Source organism: Miscanthus floridulus, chromosome 8, assembly GCF_019320115.1.
Source record: "Miscanthus floridulus cultivar M001 chromosome 8, ASM1932011v1, whole genome shotgun sequence".
NCBI lineage: Eukaryota > Viridiplantae > Streptophyta > Magnoliopsida > Poales > Poaceae > Miscanthus > Miscanthus floridulus.
The window spans coordinates 17,348,524-17,364,813 of record NC_089587.1 but is presented as its reverse complement, the minus strand read 5'-3'; the positions used below and the strand labels follow the sequence as shown (position 1 = coordinate 17,364,813).

The 16,290-nt window shown below is 46.0% G+C and overlaps 2 protein-coding genes across 2 annotated transcripts; one reads left to right on the top strand and one right to left on the bottom strand.

Annotated features, from left to right (window-relative positions):
• Positions 1-1,494: 1,494 nt before the first annotated feature.
• LOC136475850 (zealexin A1 synthase-like) lies at positions 1,495-3,168 on the bottom strand. The gene is made up of 2 exons (XM_066473492.1): positions 2,419-3,168; positions 1,495-2,288 (listed from the first exon to the last, which is right to left on the bottom strand). The coding sequence occupies exons 1-2, from the start codon at positions 3,151-3,153 to the stop codon at positions 1,668-1,670; spliced, it is 1,356 nt and encodes a 451-aa protein (XP_066329589.1). The 5' UTR covers positions 3,154-3,168; the 3' UTR covers positions 1,495-1,667.
• A 10,457-nt stretch (positions 3,169-13,625) lies between these two features.
• LOC136471244 (desmethyl-deoxy-podophyllotoxin synthase-like) lies at positions 13,626-15,489 on the top strand. The gene is made up of 2 exons (XM_066468978.1): positions 13,626-14,573; positions 14,658-15,489. The coding sequence occupies exons 1-2, from the start codon at positions 13,653-13,655 to the stop codon at positions 15,273-15,275; spliced, it is 1,539 nt and encodes a 512-aa protein (XP_066325075.1). The 5' UTR covers positions 13,626-13,652; the 3' UTR covers positions 15,276-15,489.
• Positions 15,490-16,290: the final 801 nt, after the last annotated feature.

Genomic DNA, 16,290 nt, shown 5'->3' with positions numbered 1-16,290 from the left:
CACACCGCCTGCGCTGCGACGACAAGCAGGAGCACGGGGAGCGTGGAACGGAGGCGCAAGAGAAAGAGAGAGAAAAAGAGAGTTTGGGTGGCTGACAAACGGTTCCCACCATGGGTAAAATGGTCATTTCATCTGTCAGTTTGACACCGTTAAGTAGAAAAACAGACGGAATGGCTTGGAGAGCAAAGAAGTTCAGAACGGTGGTATATGTATACAGAACTTTTTTAATGGTCTGTGTGTAATTATAAACTTTTTTAATGGCACACATGCAAAAGCCTCCTCTCCATTTGTAGTCCATCTCCACGTTATCTCGTCAAAATGATTTAATTTATATCTCTTGTAATGTCGTCAATCACGTCTCACAGAGAGAATAATTCTGCAGTTTCTTCCGGCGATGAAAGTGGTACTTTGTGTCGTACCCATCTATTTCCAACTAGAGCAGTGTTCACATTGATTTTCCTTCGCCTAGTCATCGGGTATAGGCGCGGGGCGATGTTCCGTGCAGCACTACCATCGATCCAGCATGAACACCAGAAAAAAGTTTTGTCCCCTTTTTCAACCTTGTCACAAGGAATGTCAAGTTCCCTCCATGCTCTATCTTGACATTTCCATCTGATGAGCCATAACCACTGTAGTTGAAGGGCTCGAGCAAAACGTTCCAAGTCCAATATTCCCAAACCTCCTCTATTTTTGGCTTGCATGAAGTTGTCCACCTGCCTAGGCAATGGCCACCACTTACATTTTCCAGGTCCTCCCCTTTCCAAAGGAATGCTCTTCTTATTTGATCAATCTTATGAATCACTTTTGCGCTGGGAAACTGTAAGCTGGTAGACAGGTTGCGAAAGCAGAACTATTTTAACTAGAGTTTATCTTCCAGCCTTATTAAGAAGCTTTCCTTTCCACCCCGGTAGTCTCCCTCTAATTTTATCAATGAGTGGTTGGAATTCCACATTTCGTAGTCTTCTTGTATGCAGCAGAAGGCCCAAATAGGTCCCTAGAAAGGAACTGATTTTGCTAGGGAAGACAAACAGTAGGGCCCTGGACTTGTTCTGTAGGGCAATTGATCGGGTAAATCCTCATTTTTTCTAAGTTGAATTTTAGGCCAGAATATCTCCCAAAAAAGTAAAGAATGCATGCCAGCGTCTATAATTCGGAAGCCGAAGGGTTAGCAAAAACCCCAGCATCATCAGCATATAGAGAGCACCTCAGCTTTGGGCAAGACTGGCTGGAGGATTCCGAAATTCAACGCCAACTTGATCGATTTTCATGGACTATCTGTCTAGTCTATGAGGTTGTGACTGCGTACATGACCATAGTACCATATATGAGAACCAGAACCAGGATTATCATCAAACTGAACTCATAAATATGTGTTTTGAGGTGTCTCCACATCCTAGCCAAACCAAAGCAGCCCAACTGCCCATGCCTAGCTAGTCAAGAGCTTTGCGATGAACTGACGAAGCATATAGATTTCAACATATCATTGTACCGTGAGGTTCTAACCATTCATATTCATCTTTATTACATAGAGAACTTCAACATTTCACCAAAGAAAAACAATGTGTTTCATGTACTTATTTGTAAATTCAGACAACGGCACACACATGCAACTAGATGTGTAAAGCATATATCTAGGCTAAAATAGCAAGTAAATTAAATAGCTAAGATCATACATGTGGCGGCACACTGACAACTGGCTGCAGGTAAAGATCGTGTTTCCTTCGGGCGGTGATGCTCATTTCCTCCATCATGTCCAATTCACTTGGCAGCATCCCATCAGGCAGCTTCCAGTCAAAATGGTACAGGAGTGCTGCGAGCACGAGCTCCATGCTTGCCTGCGCAAATGCCAAGCCGGGGCACATCCTCCGGCCTGCCCCAAATGGTGTGTATTCAAAGTCTGTGCCCTTAAAATCAATTGTACCAGCCTCAAACCGTTCCGGTTTAAATGTCGAAGCATCGTCCCAGTATTTGGGATCCCTACTGATCGCCCAAACGTTCACAAACACAGTAGTTCCCTTGGGTACATCATACCCCATGACCTTACATGACTCTCCACACTCCCTTGGGAGAAGCAATGGCACCACCGGATGCATCCTTAGGGTCTCTTTGATGATGAGCTTTATGTACCTCAACTCAACCAAGTCATCTTCAGTCACCGTTGGCTTCCCCCGGAGCTTTTCGCGTACCACGGCTTGTGCCATTTCCATCACTTTTGGGTTGCGTACAAGCTCTGACATGGCCCATTGGAGTGTACTTCCAGAGGTCTCACTCCCGGCTCCGAAAAGGTCCTACATACAAATACAAGCAAGCAAGAAAGGGAACGCAACATCCATGAACTCATGAATCACATAGATAGATGTGAACCAAAACCTTCCACAGACATGCACATGCATGCAGTAGCAGTAGTACTCTACTTACCAGGATGATGGCCTTGATCATTCCCATGGTGAGTGGCACCTCCAGGCCACCTTCCTTCTGTATCCTCAGAAGCACGTCCACCAGATCCTCCTTCACGATGGCCTCTCCCTCGGTAGATGTGGCCATGGCTGCCCTCCGCTCCTCGTGCTGTTTGATGGCGTAGTCCATCAGCTCGAACATCTTACGGTGGTTTACCGCCGCCCGGCGAGCCGTGCCACCGATTAGGCTCGCCAACCTCGACGACGGGAACAGATCGCCGAGGCTGAACCCTGTGGTAATCTTTACTGCCTCCGCCATATTCTCCAGGAATTCCTCCCGCCTCTCGAACCGGTCGCCAATCATGGAGCGCACGGCCATGTCATTCGTGAGCTCGACGATCCTCTGGCTGAGGTTCACGGCTTCGCCCGGCGGGGACGCTGCGATGGCAGCGACGAGGCGGCCGAGCTCCTCCTCCCGGACGCCGCGGAACGACTGCACACGGCGGGCGCTGAGCAGCTCCAGGATGCTGATCTTGCGGAGCTGCCGCCACAGGGCGCCGTAGGGCGCGAACACCAGGCCTTCCCCATCCGCCAAAATGACCTTCATCGTCGTGCTCCACGGGCGGGTGGCGAAGTTGACGTCGTGCGTCTTCATGATTTCGCGAACGGCGTCCTGCGACGACGCAACGACGACGGGGACCTCCCCGAGCTTGAGGTAGATGAGGGGCGCCTTGAGCCGGCGCGCGATGAAAGCCATGGCATGGTGGGGGAGCGGGCTGCCGAGTAGGTGGTGAAGGCAGCCGATGACCGGCAGCCGCCATGGGCCCGGAGGCAGCCTGAGGCCATTGTTGTCACGCCTCTTGAGCTTGAGGAGGAAGAGAGAGAGAGAGGAGATGTTATAAATTTAGGCATTTTCATTATCAGTTTAATATAGAAATACAACATCAGCAGGTTTGTGACAGCATATATGTGCATGTGTATATTTTTTATGAACGCTACAGCATGCATAGATGATATACTGATTGATACAGTAAAAATACAAAATACAGTAATCATAGAGATTAGATTGTACCCAGCGGAGGGTCCCATGCCGAGAGCATCGGAGGCTCCATTCGTACTAGTCGACATAGTGCGTTGCTCGAAGTCGCGGACCACAGTCGATGTAGAAAAACGTTTGCAAAGAAGACGCCTTAACGTTCCAGGGAGAGGACGGATCCAAGAGCGATCTCCGAGAAGAAGATGGACGAGCAGTCGCGGATCGCTCCCTAAAAACCTAATCGCCGCTTACCCCGTGCAGGATTCCCAGGCGGACGAGGGTTCCGGAGGCACCTACTCTCCCGCTCCTCCGTGCGCGCAGAGGTACGGAACGGGGAAGTCAGAAGGCTGCTGATCTGTGGTTCTCTCAGGAGTGGTTACGGAAGATGGGGTCTGGACTGACGAAGGCAGCGGAGAATCTCAGAAGACGGGAAGCGGGAGTCGAAAGGACGGTAACTGACGCAGTTAGTTCGCCTCCACCATCAAGGAGCGAAACTCCCATGATAATGTGGATTTAAATGGTAAAAGACTGGCCACGCCTGCTCGCCGCCCGCGCCCACGGCCCGGCTCGACGGCGGCGCACGCGCGTGTGGCACGCCTTTATCATTTTTTCAGCTTCTCAATTTAGATGAATAATTTCCAACCATATAAGCTGAGTCAACGTTCAGTCAAAATCTCGTATGGTATTAAACCATACAACACTTAATGTTACGCATCATAGAGTTTTATTTAATTATTAAATATTATATAGGCCAAGCCCATATTATATCCAACAATCCCCACCAAACTCTAGGGTTTGTAACAGAGTAGTCTTAGAACCATATTTCTTTTATATACCAGTGTTTCGATGGAGACTGTTAAGTTGAACATCCATCTAGAACAATAGTTTCACTCAGTCACAACTAAACAATGGACTAAGCCTTGAATTGACAGTTTTGTGTGAGGTGAATGTCACTAAAGTCCTTAGCTGATAATGGGCAGCAAAAGACATCCCCTCTATTTGAAGCATATAAGTCATACTTCAGTGCCTTTCATGAGTATTTAGAGATCACCCAAATCTCATAGACTATGACCAGTAGTCTGACTCATATAGGTATGTTCCTTAAAAGATGTTCTGTAGGACAACATCTTTGCTTTGACAAGCCACTTGGAACACATTAAGGCAAAAGCCAGCCTGCCTTACAGAAAGGAAAGATATGCATCAGAAATGAGTCTTACTAAGGATCTTTCCTCATAATTTACTACTAGCTTGTTTCACCGTCCTACTTCACGGGATCTCTGATCATATAGAATAGGTTACCATTATAGTAAATTTCAAGTGGGCCTCAAACCCATCTCTCTCGATGCACTTTCTATCACATTGCGTGACAGACTCTTAGTGAACTAATCTGCTAGATTGTTAGACGTGTGGACATAGTCCAACGCTATTACTCCAGAATTTCTCAATTTTCTGACAGATTTTAGTCGTCTCTTAACATGCCTTATGGACTTCATGTTATCCTTAGAACTGTTAACCTTCGTAATCACAGTCTGGTTATCGTAGTTCATAGAAATAGTTGGTATGGGGTTTTCAACAACCGATAAATCCATAAGGAGATCACGAAGCCACTCAGCCTCAGATCCAGCAGTGTCTAATGCTATGAGTTCTGCTTCCATTGTAGACTTCGTTAAGATAGTCTGCTTGCAAGACTTCTAGGAAACAGCACCACCTCCAAGCGAAAACACATATCCACTTGTGACATAAAGCTCATCAGCATCAGAAATCCAATTGGCATCACAATAGCCTTCCAGCACTTTTGGATGTCCGGTATAATAAATACTATAGCTCATGGTCCCTTTTAGGTAGTGTATTACTCTCTCAAGAGCACGTCAATGATCATCTCCCAGGTTTGACACAAACCGGCTCAGCTTGCATACTGCAAATGAGATATCAGGCCTTGCTGCACTAGCAAGATATATGAGCGAACCAATGATCTGGGAATATCTCAACTGATCCCTTGCTATTCTTCGATTTTTCCTCAATATCACACTAGGGTCATAAGGTGTACAAGTAGGTGCACCATCACTTAACCCAAAGCGACTCAGCACCTTTTCCACATAGTGGGTTTGTAACAGAGTTACCCCACCATCACCTTCTCTTATAAGCTTGATATTAAGAATAACATCAGCCTCTCCCAAATCTTTCATCTCAAAATTATTAGTTAAAAATTCCTTCACCTCTTTGATCACTTTGAGGCTAGATCCAAAGATCAGTATGTCATCAACATATAAACACAAAATTACTCCTTCACCCCCACCATACCGATAGTACACACATTTGTCAGCTTCATTCACAACAAAGCCAGCAGATGTTAAAGTTCTGTCGAACTTCTCATGCCATTGCTTAGGAGCTTGTTTTAGGCCTTATAATGACTTTAATAATTTACACACTTTGTCTTCTTGACCATTTGCCACAAACCCATTCGGCTGATCCATATAGATCTCCTCCTCCAACTCTCCATTTAGAAAAGTTATCTTAACATCCATTTTAATGAACGATAAGACCATAAGAGGCTGCCAGGGAAAGCAAAACTCGAATTGTGGTCAATCGGGCAACCGGTGAATAAGTATCAAAGAAATCATCACCTTCCTTTTGAGTATAACCCTTGGCCACAAGCCTTGCATTGTACCTCTCAATAGTACCATCAGGTCTAAGCTTTTTCTTAAAAACCCATTCGCACCCTATAGGCTTGCACCCATAGGAACGATCAATAATTTCTCAAGTTCCATTAGACATAACAGAATCCATCTCACTCCGTACTGCTTCCTTCCATAAGTCAGCATCAGGAGAGGAATATGCCTTTTCAATGGTCGTTGGTGTGTCATCCACAAGGTACACAATATAGTCATCACCAAAAGACTTTGTAGTCCTTCGTCTCTTGCTTTTCCTGGTGACTATAGTGTCATCCTCCGTAGGAATTTGCACATAGGGTTCCTCAATTTATTCTATCGGAGTAAAATTTTCATGCTCATGAGGAATTATAAATTCATGACTAGTTGTGCTAGGTGCATTTTTCATGGGAAACTCATTCTCAAAAAATATAGCGTCTCTAGATTCCATGACTGTATCAACAGCCATCTCAGGAACACTAGAGTTTATAATTAAAAATCTATAACCCACGCTGTGAATAGCATAACCAAGAAAGACACCATCAACAGTCTTTGGTCCAAGCTTTCGCTTTTTGTTTATTGACACATTCACCTTTGCCAAACAACCTCAAGTTCGTAGGTAAGAGAGATTTAATCTCTTCTTCTCCTATTTCTCAAATGGTGTAATTTCTTTGTTCTTTGTGGGCACTCTATTCAGGACATGACATGCTGTCAAAATATCCTCACCCCACCATTCCTTAGATAGTCCCGCAGTCTCCAACATAGCATTAACCAAATCAGTTAGAGTGTGGTTCTTTCTCTCTGCAATCCCATTGGACTATGGTGAGTATGATGGCGTCCTCTCATGAATAATTCCATGCACCGCGCAAAACTCAGAAAATTCATTTGACAAATATTCTCCCCCGCGATCGAACCACAAACGCTTGATTTTCTTCTCAAGTTGATTTTCTACCTCAGCTTTATAGACTTTAAAATAATGCAACGCTTCATCTTTAGTTTTTAATAAATACATGTAGCAAAATCTAGTACAATCATCTATAAATGTCATGAAGTATCGTCTACCGCCTTTAGTCAATTCGCCATTCATTTTGCATAAATCAGAATGAACAAGTTCTAATGGTGCCAAGTTCCTCACCTCAGCAGCCTTGTGAGGCTTGTGCGGTTACTTTGATTGCACACATACCTGGCACTTAGAATATATGACTAAGTTAAATTCTGGGATTAAATTTAGATTTGCAAGCCGCGTGAGACAGCCAAAATTAATGTGACAAAGTCGTGAATGCCATATATTTGACTCATCCGAAACAATAACATTGTTCACTACTTTATTACACACATCATCAAGCAAAGATAAGCGGAACAAGCCTCTGCAATCATAACATTTTCCGACAAATGTTCCATGTCTCGACACAACACATTTATTGGACTCAAGCACACTTTTAAAGCCATCGCGACACATCTGAGAGGCGCTAACAAGATTCTTCTTGATGGAGGGGACATGTTGCACATTCTTTAATAGCACCGTCTTTCTCGAAGTAAACTTCAGAAAGACCGTACCAGCATCAAGAACACGCGCATGCGAACCGTTTCCCATCAACAAGGCTCCACTCCTGTCGGCCTGATATGAAAAAAACAAAGAAACATCAGCACACACATGAATATTAGCACCACTGTCCATCCACCACTCAGGTGAAAGACAAACTGAAAGAACAAAGGGTAAAGAATTACCATACCCAGATGTTCCTCCTCTAGTCTCGCTAATGACCATATTTGCTGATTTCTTTTCTTGCTTGTATTTGCGGTCTGGGCACGCACTTGCCCAATGCTCATCACTCCCGCAAACAAAGTATCTTTCACCTTTCTTGTTGTTTTTCTTCTTAAACTGTGCAGTCTGCTTAGGTTTTGCATTATTGTTCTCTTGCATGTTCTTCTTATTTTTATTACGAGATGCAAATGTGTTTTTCTTCTGCACCATATTGGCAGTGGAAGACTCAACTCCTTTTCTATGGTTGTCTTTTGCTCTTGCCCTCTCCTCAACATCAAGAGATCCAATAAGCTCAGCCACGCTAAACTCTTGTCTCTTGTGTTTTAAAGAAGTAGCAAAATCCCTCCAAGAAGGTGGCAGCTTAGCGATTATACCGCCGGCCACAAACTTGTCGGGCAACAAATATAGGAAATATTCTAGTTCCTTTGCCAACGCCTGTATCTCATGATCCTATTCGACCACAGAACGGTTTTCAACCATTTTGTAGTCATACAACTGCTCCATAAGGTACAACTCACTACCAGCATCAGAAACCCCAAACTTTGCCTCAAGAGCATCTCATAATTCTTTGCCTAATGTGCAAGATATGTAGTTTTTCTCATACTTGGGATAAGTGCACTAATCACGGCGCCTCGAAATAGGTTATCGGCATCCAAGAACTTTCGCTCCTTCTCAGGAGTAAACTGTTCAGGCTTTTCCTGTGCGGCGTGATAGCAGTTCATCGCAGTCAACCACAATACCATCTTTGCATGCCATATTATAAAATTATTGCCATCAAAATTATTTGGCTTCAAAGCGGCAGCAAATCCACTGACAGAAAATTGTCTATTATTAGGTTTTTGGATTGTTAGAAATTTAGGCATTTTTATTATCAGTTTAATCTAGAAATATAACATCAGCAGGTTTGTGACAGCATATATGTGCATGTGTATATTTATTATGAACGCTACAGCATGCATAGATGACATACTGATTGATACAGTAAGAATACAAAATACAGTAATCACAGAGATTAGACTGTACCCAGCGTAGGGTCCCATGCCGAGGGCATCGGAGGCTCCATTCGTACTAGTCGACATAGTGCGTTGCTCGAAGTCGCGGACCACAGTCGATGCAGGAAGACGTTCGCAGTACAGTCCCACGAACGGATCACCAGAAAGAAAACGCCTTGACGTTCCAGGGAGAGGACGGATCCAAGAGCGATCTCCAGGAAGAAGATGGACGAGCAGTCGCGGATCGCTCTCCAAAAACCTAATCGCCGCTTACCCCGTGCAGGATTCTCAGGCGGACGAGGGTTCCGGAGGCACCTGCTCCTCCGTGCGCGCAGAGGTACGGGACGGGGAAGTCAGAAGGCTGCTGATCTGTGGTTCTCTCAGGAGTGGTTACGGAAAATGGGGTCTGGAAGTCAGAAGGCTGCTGATCTGTGGTTCTCTCGGGAGTGGTTACGGAAGATGAGGTCTGGACTGACGGAAGACAGGATATATGGCTGACGAAGGCAGCGGAGAAGGCTGCTGGTTTGTGGTTCTCTCGGGAGTAGTTACGGAAGATGGGGTCTGGACTTACGGAAGACAGGATATATGGCTGACGAAGGCAGCGGAGAATCCCAGGAGACGGGAAGCGGAAGCGGAAGGGACGGTAACTGACGCAGTCAGTTCGCCTCCACCATCAAGGAGCGAAACTCCCGTGATAATATGGATTTAAGTGGCAAAAGACTGGCCACGCCCGCCCGCTCGCCTGCCTCGCCACAGCCTGCGCCCACGGCGGCGGCGGCGCGCGCGCACGCGTGTGGCACGGCTTTATCATTTTCTCAGCTTCTCAATTTAGATGAATAATTTCTAACCATATAAGCTGAGTCAGCGTTCAGTCAAAATCCCGTATGGTATTAAACCATACAACACTTAATGTTATGCACCATAGAATTTTATTTAATTATTAAATATTATATGGGTAAGCCCATATTATATCCAACAGCAACAAGAAGAGGCACAGGTAGTACGTGAGCGAGTCCATGGTGGCCTCTAGGATGCAATGGCTAACCAAGAACTGAATAGACCAATCTCTGAACTTTGCAGTGGTATATGTGTTGTAGTTTGGGCGAGGCACTTATAACATCGGGGTTTATTTCGGTGTTTAACAAATGGCAAGAAAATTTGCATCGTACTAAGTAGCTCGCTTGGCGCCATGCGTGTGGTCGTCTTGTTCTTTCCACCGAGGCCACTACAGAGTTCCAACTAGATACTGCAAAATATCTGCAACACAGAGTGCAATACAGTCCGCCGGTGCAATTATTGATCTATGCGTGACGATGCGACGCCGTCAATGGTTGATGCATCCACATCCACATCCACATGAAGATTTCGCCTAAACCTTAGGCACCATATTTTGTTACCTTCGGTATGGAATTTATACTCCCTGCATCATAAATTACAGGCCATTTTGTTTTTTCTTATACGTGGTACATTACAAGAAACTGGAATTTCCATGGTGCAAAACCGATAGGGAAATACGAAATACCAATAGGGAAATTAATTCATCGACAGAAAAATACCGACGGAACAAAAGCAACAGAGATAGAAAATTTTTCTGTCGGTGTTGGGATACTATTTCTGTGTCGGTTCTTCACCAAATTTCTCTATTGGTTTCGAGTCCCCGACAGAAAATTGTGTAATTTCCCTGTCGGTTGGTCTTAAACCGATAGGAACATTTTCGTTTCCAGTAGTGGTAGCTTTTGTTATACACTAGATATATGATATGTCTAGATACATAGTAAAACCTATACCAAAACATAAAATAGCATATAGTTTGAAAGGGAGCGGTAACTACAAGGCCATGTTCTTCCCACAACAACTCCTGCTGCCTAGGGCCTTCATGTCGCCTCAGTCCCTCTCGTCTCTCGCTTCTAGCGGTCTTGCTAGCATCTAGAGGAGTGGGGAGCCACTCCTTCGTTGAATTAGTTTCTTGACGGTTCTTATATTATCTAGGGTTTGCTTTCCTAGTAGTAATGACGAGGTGGTGATAAGGACAGAGTATTGGACTAAGGTATATCCACATCGGACTCTCTCTACCTCGACGACATCCGATTTGATGCCGACGAAAGGCTTGTGACAGTATGTTCGATTCTGCTGAACTGGTGGTTCTCTTTGGATCTTGGCAGTTTGTTTGTTTATCAGTAGTACCATTAGTCAGGCAATTTCAATCTCTTATTTCGATGTTTTGCAGCAAGGTCTTGTTTTCTCCCACACTTTGTTATACTAGTGAAGGATTGTAAGTTTGTACGTATTTCTTAGGGTGTCCTAGCTGATGATGTTCTTTCAATTTGTTGGCAACTGGCTTTGGGAATGCTCAAAACCTTAAGGCGAGAGTGTTTTCATATGTGACCATTTCTCTTGCTACCTATTCTATGTGATTTTCAAACTCCGATGGGCAACGAACGATTGAAAGAAGAAGACAGACATATTGGTTTTTTATGTACTCTTTGTATTAGATATTGTTTTGTGTCATTCTATCATTGTTCTATATACTTGCTACTGTTTTCCTTAATAAATATCATATATGATGTACTCTTTAGTTTCAAAAGAATAGTTTTAAAAATATATGAGGTACTCTTTTGACTGCTTTAATTTTATTTAAAAAAATAAAAACATGCTAAAATAATTAATTAAATGCAAATACCCTCCGTCCATAATAAATCGAGCCCTAGAGTTATTTAAGTCAAACTATTTAAAATTGACCAACATTACATAGAAGACAGAAGAGTGCCAAGACCCATGACACCAAATAAGTACACTATAAAAATATATTTCATGGTGTATCTAATCATACAATCTTAATGCTATAAATATTGGTACTTTTTTAGAGATCCGGTTAAATTTTAAATAGTTTGACTTCGGCCAATTCAAGTTAATTTATTTTGAGACCGAGAAAGTAAGACTGGTTAACATTTAGGGCTGCAGTGATGGAGGAAGACTAGTGAGGTGGAACTTATATATATTTTGTAAGGACATCATGCATGATTTGCGGTGGATAGCTAGCGAAGGTGAGCGAAGTTTATCACAGCCAATCAGCGATAGCGTGGATGACAAGATGGAAGGAGCACGGAGGTAGCGTAGAGGGACCAAAAAAAAAAGGACAGATAGTTGCTGGGAAGCTGCATATGGTGTCTTGGATATATAATACCACATTTGAGCTCAAAAACGTTTATTTAGAAACTATAAAAGCAGCTAGTTTAGCGGCACGTACGACATGCAGACATGCACCAATAGAATAATCATCGATCAACTGACAGTATCAAGGTGTCGGATCCACCGGTCTAAGCCCTAATCTCTATGCTCATGAATTACGAGGTGACATAATGGTTCTATCTGAAGGTCATCATACGTTTCTTCAGTATAGAAAAAAAATACTAAGAGCATGGCTAATAAGGTGGCCGGTTGTTACCTGTCTACTCCATCCGTTTTTATTTGCATGTCGTATTAGGTTTGTGTTAAGTCAAACATTTGTATCTTTGATCATCAATTTCTAAAAAAAATATAGATTCATGATATAAAATTTATGTTTTTAGATTCACCATGGAAAACGCTTCCATAGTATATAATTCATAGGCCGTAAAAGTGTAAGGATTTTTTGAATGGATGATCAAAGGATAATTATGTTTGATTTAGGACAAACCAAATGTTATACGTAAAAAAGAACGAATGAAGTACTTTTGCCATTCATAACTAGCCATCATCAACAAACAGTCGTATATAGGGCATGTTTGGATCCACCCAACTAGAGTTTAGCTAGCTAAACTTTACCTAGCTAAAAGTTCTTCTAGCTAAATTTTAGGTAGGTTGTTTGGATCCTCCAGCTAATAGACTCAGCTAAACTTTAGTTGGGTTAAAGTCGCTAAACTCAACTAAACTTTAGCTGGTCTTTTATAGCTGGGTCATTTAGATTCTTGCGGGTGATAAGCCGGCTAAACCGCTAAAACTGATTTATTATGAGAGAAAAACATTGTTTCGTGCCAGGCTGAAAAGTTCAATTATGTCCCTCTACAAATGATATGGGGTTAATCGACCGGTTCACCTCGTATCGTAGCTGGAAAGCTGCATTTAAGATATAGCCTCCCTGCCAAATAACGTCAAATTAAATTAAGGCCTGACCTGGGTTTCGCAGAACGGCGCCCATGGTCGCCGTCGGTCCGTCGCCGTCGTAGGGGATCTCTCACCCCTGCGGGCCGCGCATGTTGCATGGACCATGCTGTGGCCTGGTGCACGTCACCGGTTCTTGCACGTCTGTAGCTAACGAACCCTTCGATGAGTTTATCCGGTTGGCCGGCCGGCACATGGATTTGGATTTGGCCGGCACGTCACCGGTTGGCCTCACTCGGGTCCACGCGTCGTCAGGTGATTGTTTGAGCAGAGGCAGGAGCGAAGATGACACCGACTAGCCACGCATTTTGGCCACTGATGCGTGGCGACTGGACCACGGCGGCGCATCCGCTGGCACCGTCTCGCAGCTCAATTTGGAGGCGAAACTTGCGTGCGAGTAACGAGCGGCGACCCTGGCAGCTCGACGAGCGACGTGACCATCCATACGCCCGCGGGCTGCAATGCCAAAGCGGCATCTCGTGTGGACGACGGCAATGCCGAGTTGTCCACCACACTTCGCTATCATGGAAATCGGGAAATATTTCACACCGAAAGCTACTCTGTTTTGTACGTACACTCGCAGTACACCTGCGTGTGATGCTCCGTTAACGCCTCCTTATGTACCAGCACGTAGCACCGGGCCGGGCCACCACCAGACACTCCAGTCGACTGCGCATGGAGCAAGCGTCGCACTACCTCTGCCTCTTCCTGGCTCTGCTCCTCCCACTCCTGCTCCTCAGGCTACTCAGGGGGCGCCGCCACGGCGACGGCAGCGGCGTCCGGCTGCCGCCGGGCCCATGGCGGCTGCCGGTGATCGGCAGCCTACACCACCTCGTGGGCAAGCCGTTAGTGCACCGCGCGTTCGCCGACCTCGCCCGGCGCCTCGACGCGCCGCTCATGTACCTCAGGCTCGGCGAGGTCCCAGTCTTGGTGGCCACGTCCCGGGACGCCGCGCGCGAGGTCCTGCGGACGAACGACGTCACGTTCGCCACGCGGCCGTGGAGCCCCACGATCAGGATCATGATGGAGGATGGGCTGGGCCTGGTGTTCGCGCCCTACGGCGACCTGTGGCGCCAGCTCCGGAAGATCTGCATCCTGGAGCTGCTCAGCGCCCGCCGCGTCCAGTCTTTCCGCCATGTCCGGGAGGACGAGGTGGCGCGCCTCGTCGCCGCGGTCGCCTCCACCCCACCCGGCGAGCCCGTCAACGTCAGTCGCCGCATCGCCGTGCTCGTCGCTGATTCGGCGGTGCGTGCCATGATCGGGGACAGGTTCAGTAGGCGGGACGAGTTCTTGGTGTCGCTCGAGGAGGGGCTCAAGCTCGTCTCCGGGTTTAACCTAGGTGACCTATTCCCGTCATCGCCGTTTGTGAACTTCCTCAGTGGAACGGCACGGCGAGCCCATGCGAATCACCGGAAGAACTTTGAGCTCATGGAGTGCGCCATCAAGCAACACGAGGAAAGGAGAGCCCTAGCGGAGGCGAACGGCGCCGCTGTCCACGAGGAAGAAGAGGACCTAGTGGACGTGCTCTTGAGGATACAAAAGGAAGGCGGCCTCGACATGCCTCTCACAATGGGAATGATCAAAGCCGTTATCCTTGTAAGTGCATATATATAACAAGAGTTTATCATGTTTGTTTCCATTTTGTTTATCATGCATGTTCTTGAAATTTTGAATATATAGGACTTGTTCAGCGCTGGAAGTGAGACATCAGCAACAACACTGCAGTGGGCCATGGCGGAGCTTATGAGGAACCCGGATGTGATGAAGAAAGCGCAAGCCGAGCTACGTGACAACCTCAATGGTAAGCCGAAAGTGACCGAAGATGACTTGGTACAGATGAAACACTTGAAGCTCATCATCAAGGAAACATTGAGGTTGCATCCAGCGGCGCCATTGCTCCTCCCAAGGGAGGCTAGGGAGTCATGCAAGATTCTTGGGTATGATGTGCCAAAGGGCACCACTGTGTTGGTGAACGCGTGGGCAATTGGCAGGGATCCTAAGTATTGGGATGATGCTGAAGAGTTTAAACCAGAGCGATTTGAGTGTGGCACAATCGACTTCAAGGGCATGGACTTTGAGTACATACCATTTGGTGCTGGTAGAAGAATATGCCCTGGGATGGTGTTTGCGCAGTCAAATATAGAACTCGCACTGGCAGCCCTGCTTTACCACTTTGATTGGAAGCTCGAAGAGGGGATGAAGCCAAGTGAATTGGATATGATTGAGGACATAGGCATCACTGTTCGAAAGAAGAACGACTTGATTTTGCACCCCATCGTTCGTGTGCCCCACAAATAATCAACGCAACTATAGTTGCTTCAAGCATTATAGTATTTATTTGCCTATATGATTCGTATATGCTATCTGAACTCATATATAAGTTATCTTATATCATCTACTGATCTGGTGATTGTAGGGAGAAAATTGTGTTGTTGACTCCAATTCGAAGCCATAGGGTGTCTTATTGAGAATAAGTTGTTTTAGGCATGTGAAAAATAATATCACTTTTATTACAGACAACAAAAAACACCCACGCAATTGATTGCTAGAAAATATCTATCTATCCTCCCTATTATAATAATAAAGAGACAAAATTTATAAAATTTTTGTTTGGACTGCACGACCGAGTCTCGGCTGCTTCAACTCGCTCAATTCTCTCGCCCCAAAAAGGATACGAGTCCAGAGTCCAAAATATAACACAGCTCCAAATCAGACTGTCTCAATAAGGCAACAACTCCTCAAATCAAACCAATAAATCCACACCAACGGCATTGTTGAGCCAGGTCGTCGACAAGGTGGAGGTAGGGGCGCAACAAGGTCGTGGACGGCGGGTTTTGGCGCGTCAGGTCGACGAAGGAAGCAAAGCGGCGGAGCTCGATCTGGTGCGGTCGCAGTCTGGGTGGCGCAGCCGGCGGTGGAGTACGACGGCGAGGAGGTTGATGTCCGGCGCGGTCGCAGTTCGGGTGGCGCAGCCGACGGTGGAGCACGACGGCGAGGAGGTGGCGTCACGAGCAGTGTGCGGCGGCGTTCGGGGCATGCGAGGCTGAGGAAGATGGCGCGGCGTTGTGGGCACACCCGAAGTCATCGCGGCCGGTGCTCGGAGTCGTCGGCGTCCGCGGAAACGGCGGCATGGAGGTCGGCGGTCGGAGGTCGGAGCATGGCTGTTCGGCGGTGTCCGCGCGGCGATGTCATGGGGTGCGAACGACGAGACGTCGGCGCGGTCCTCCATGGAGAGGAGCAGAGGAGAGAGGGAAGAAACAATATTTTTGAACAGGGCTGCCTGGATAGCCCAAACACCTTGGTATCTAGTTAT

What these genes read in the sequence shown, in the direction of transcription:
- LOC136475850 (XM_066473492.1), bottom strand. Translation starts at nt 3,153, where the DNA reads ATGGCTTTCATCGCGCGCCGGCTCAAGGCGCCCCTCATCTACCTCAAG. An exon ending in TGATCAAGGCCATCATCCTG is followed by an intron (nt 2,289 to 2,418) that starts GTAAGTAGAGTA and finishes ATTTGTATGTAG; the next exon opens with GACCTTTTCGGAGCCGGGAG.
- LOC136471244 (XM_066468978.1), top strand. Translation starts at nt 13,653, where the DNA reads ATGGAGCAAGCGTCGCACTACCTCTGCCTCTTCCTGGCTCTGCTCCTC. An exon ending in TGATCAAAGCCGTTATCCTT is followed by an intron (nt 14,574 to 14,657) that starts GTAAGTGCATAT and finishes TTGAATATATAG; the next exon opens with GACTTGTTCAGCGCTGGAAG.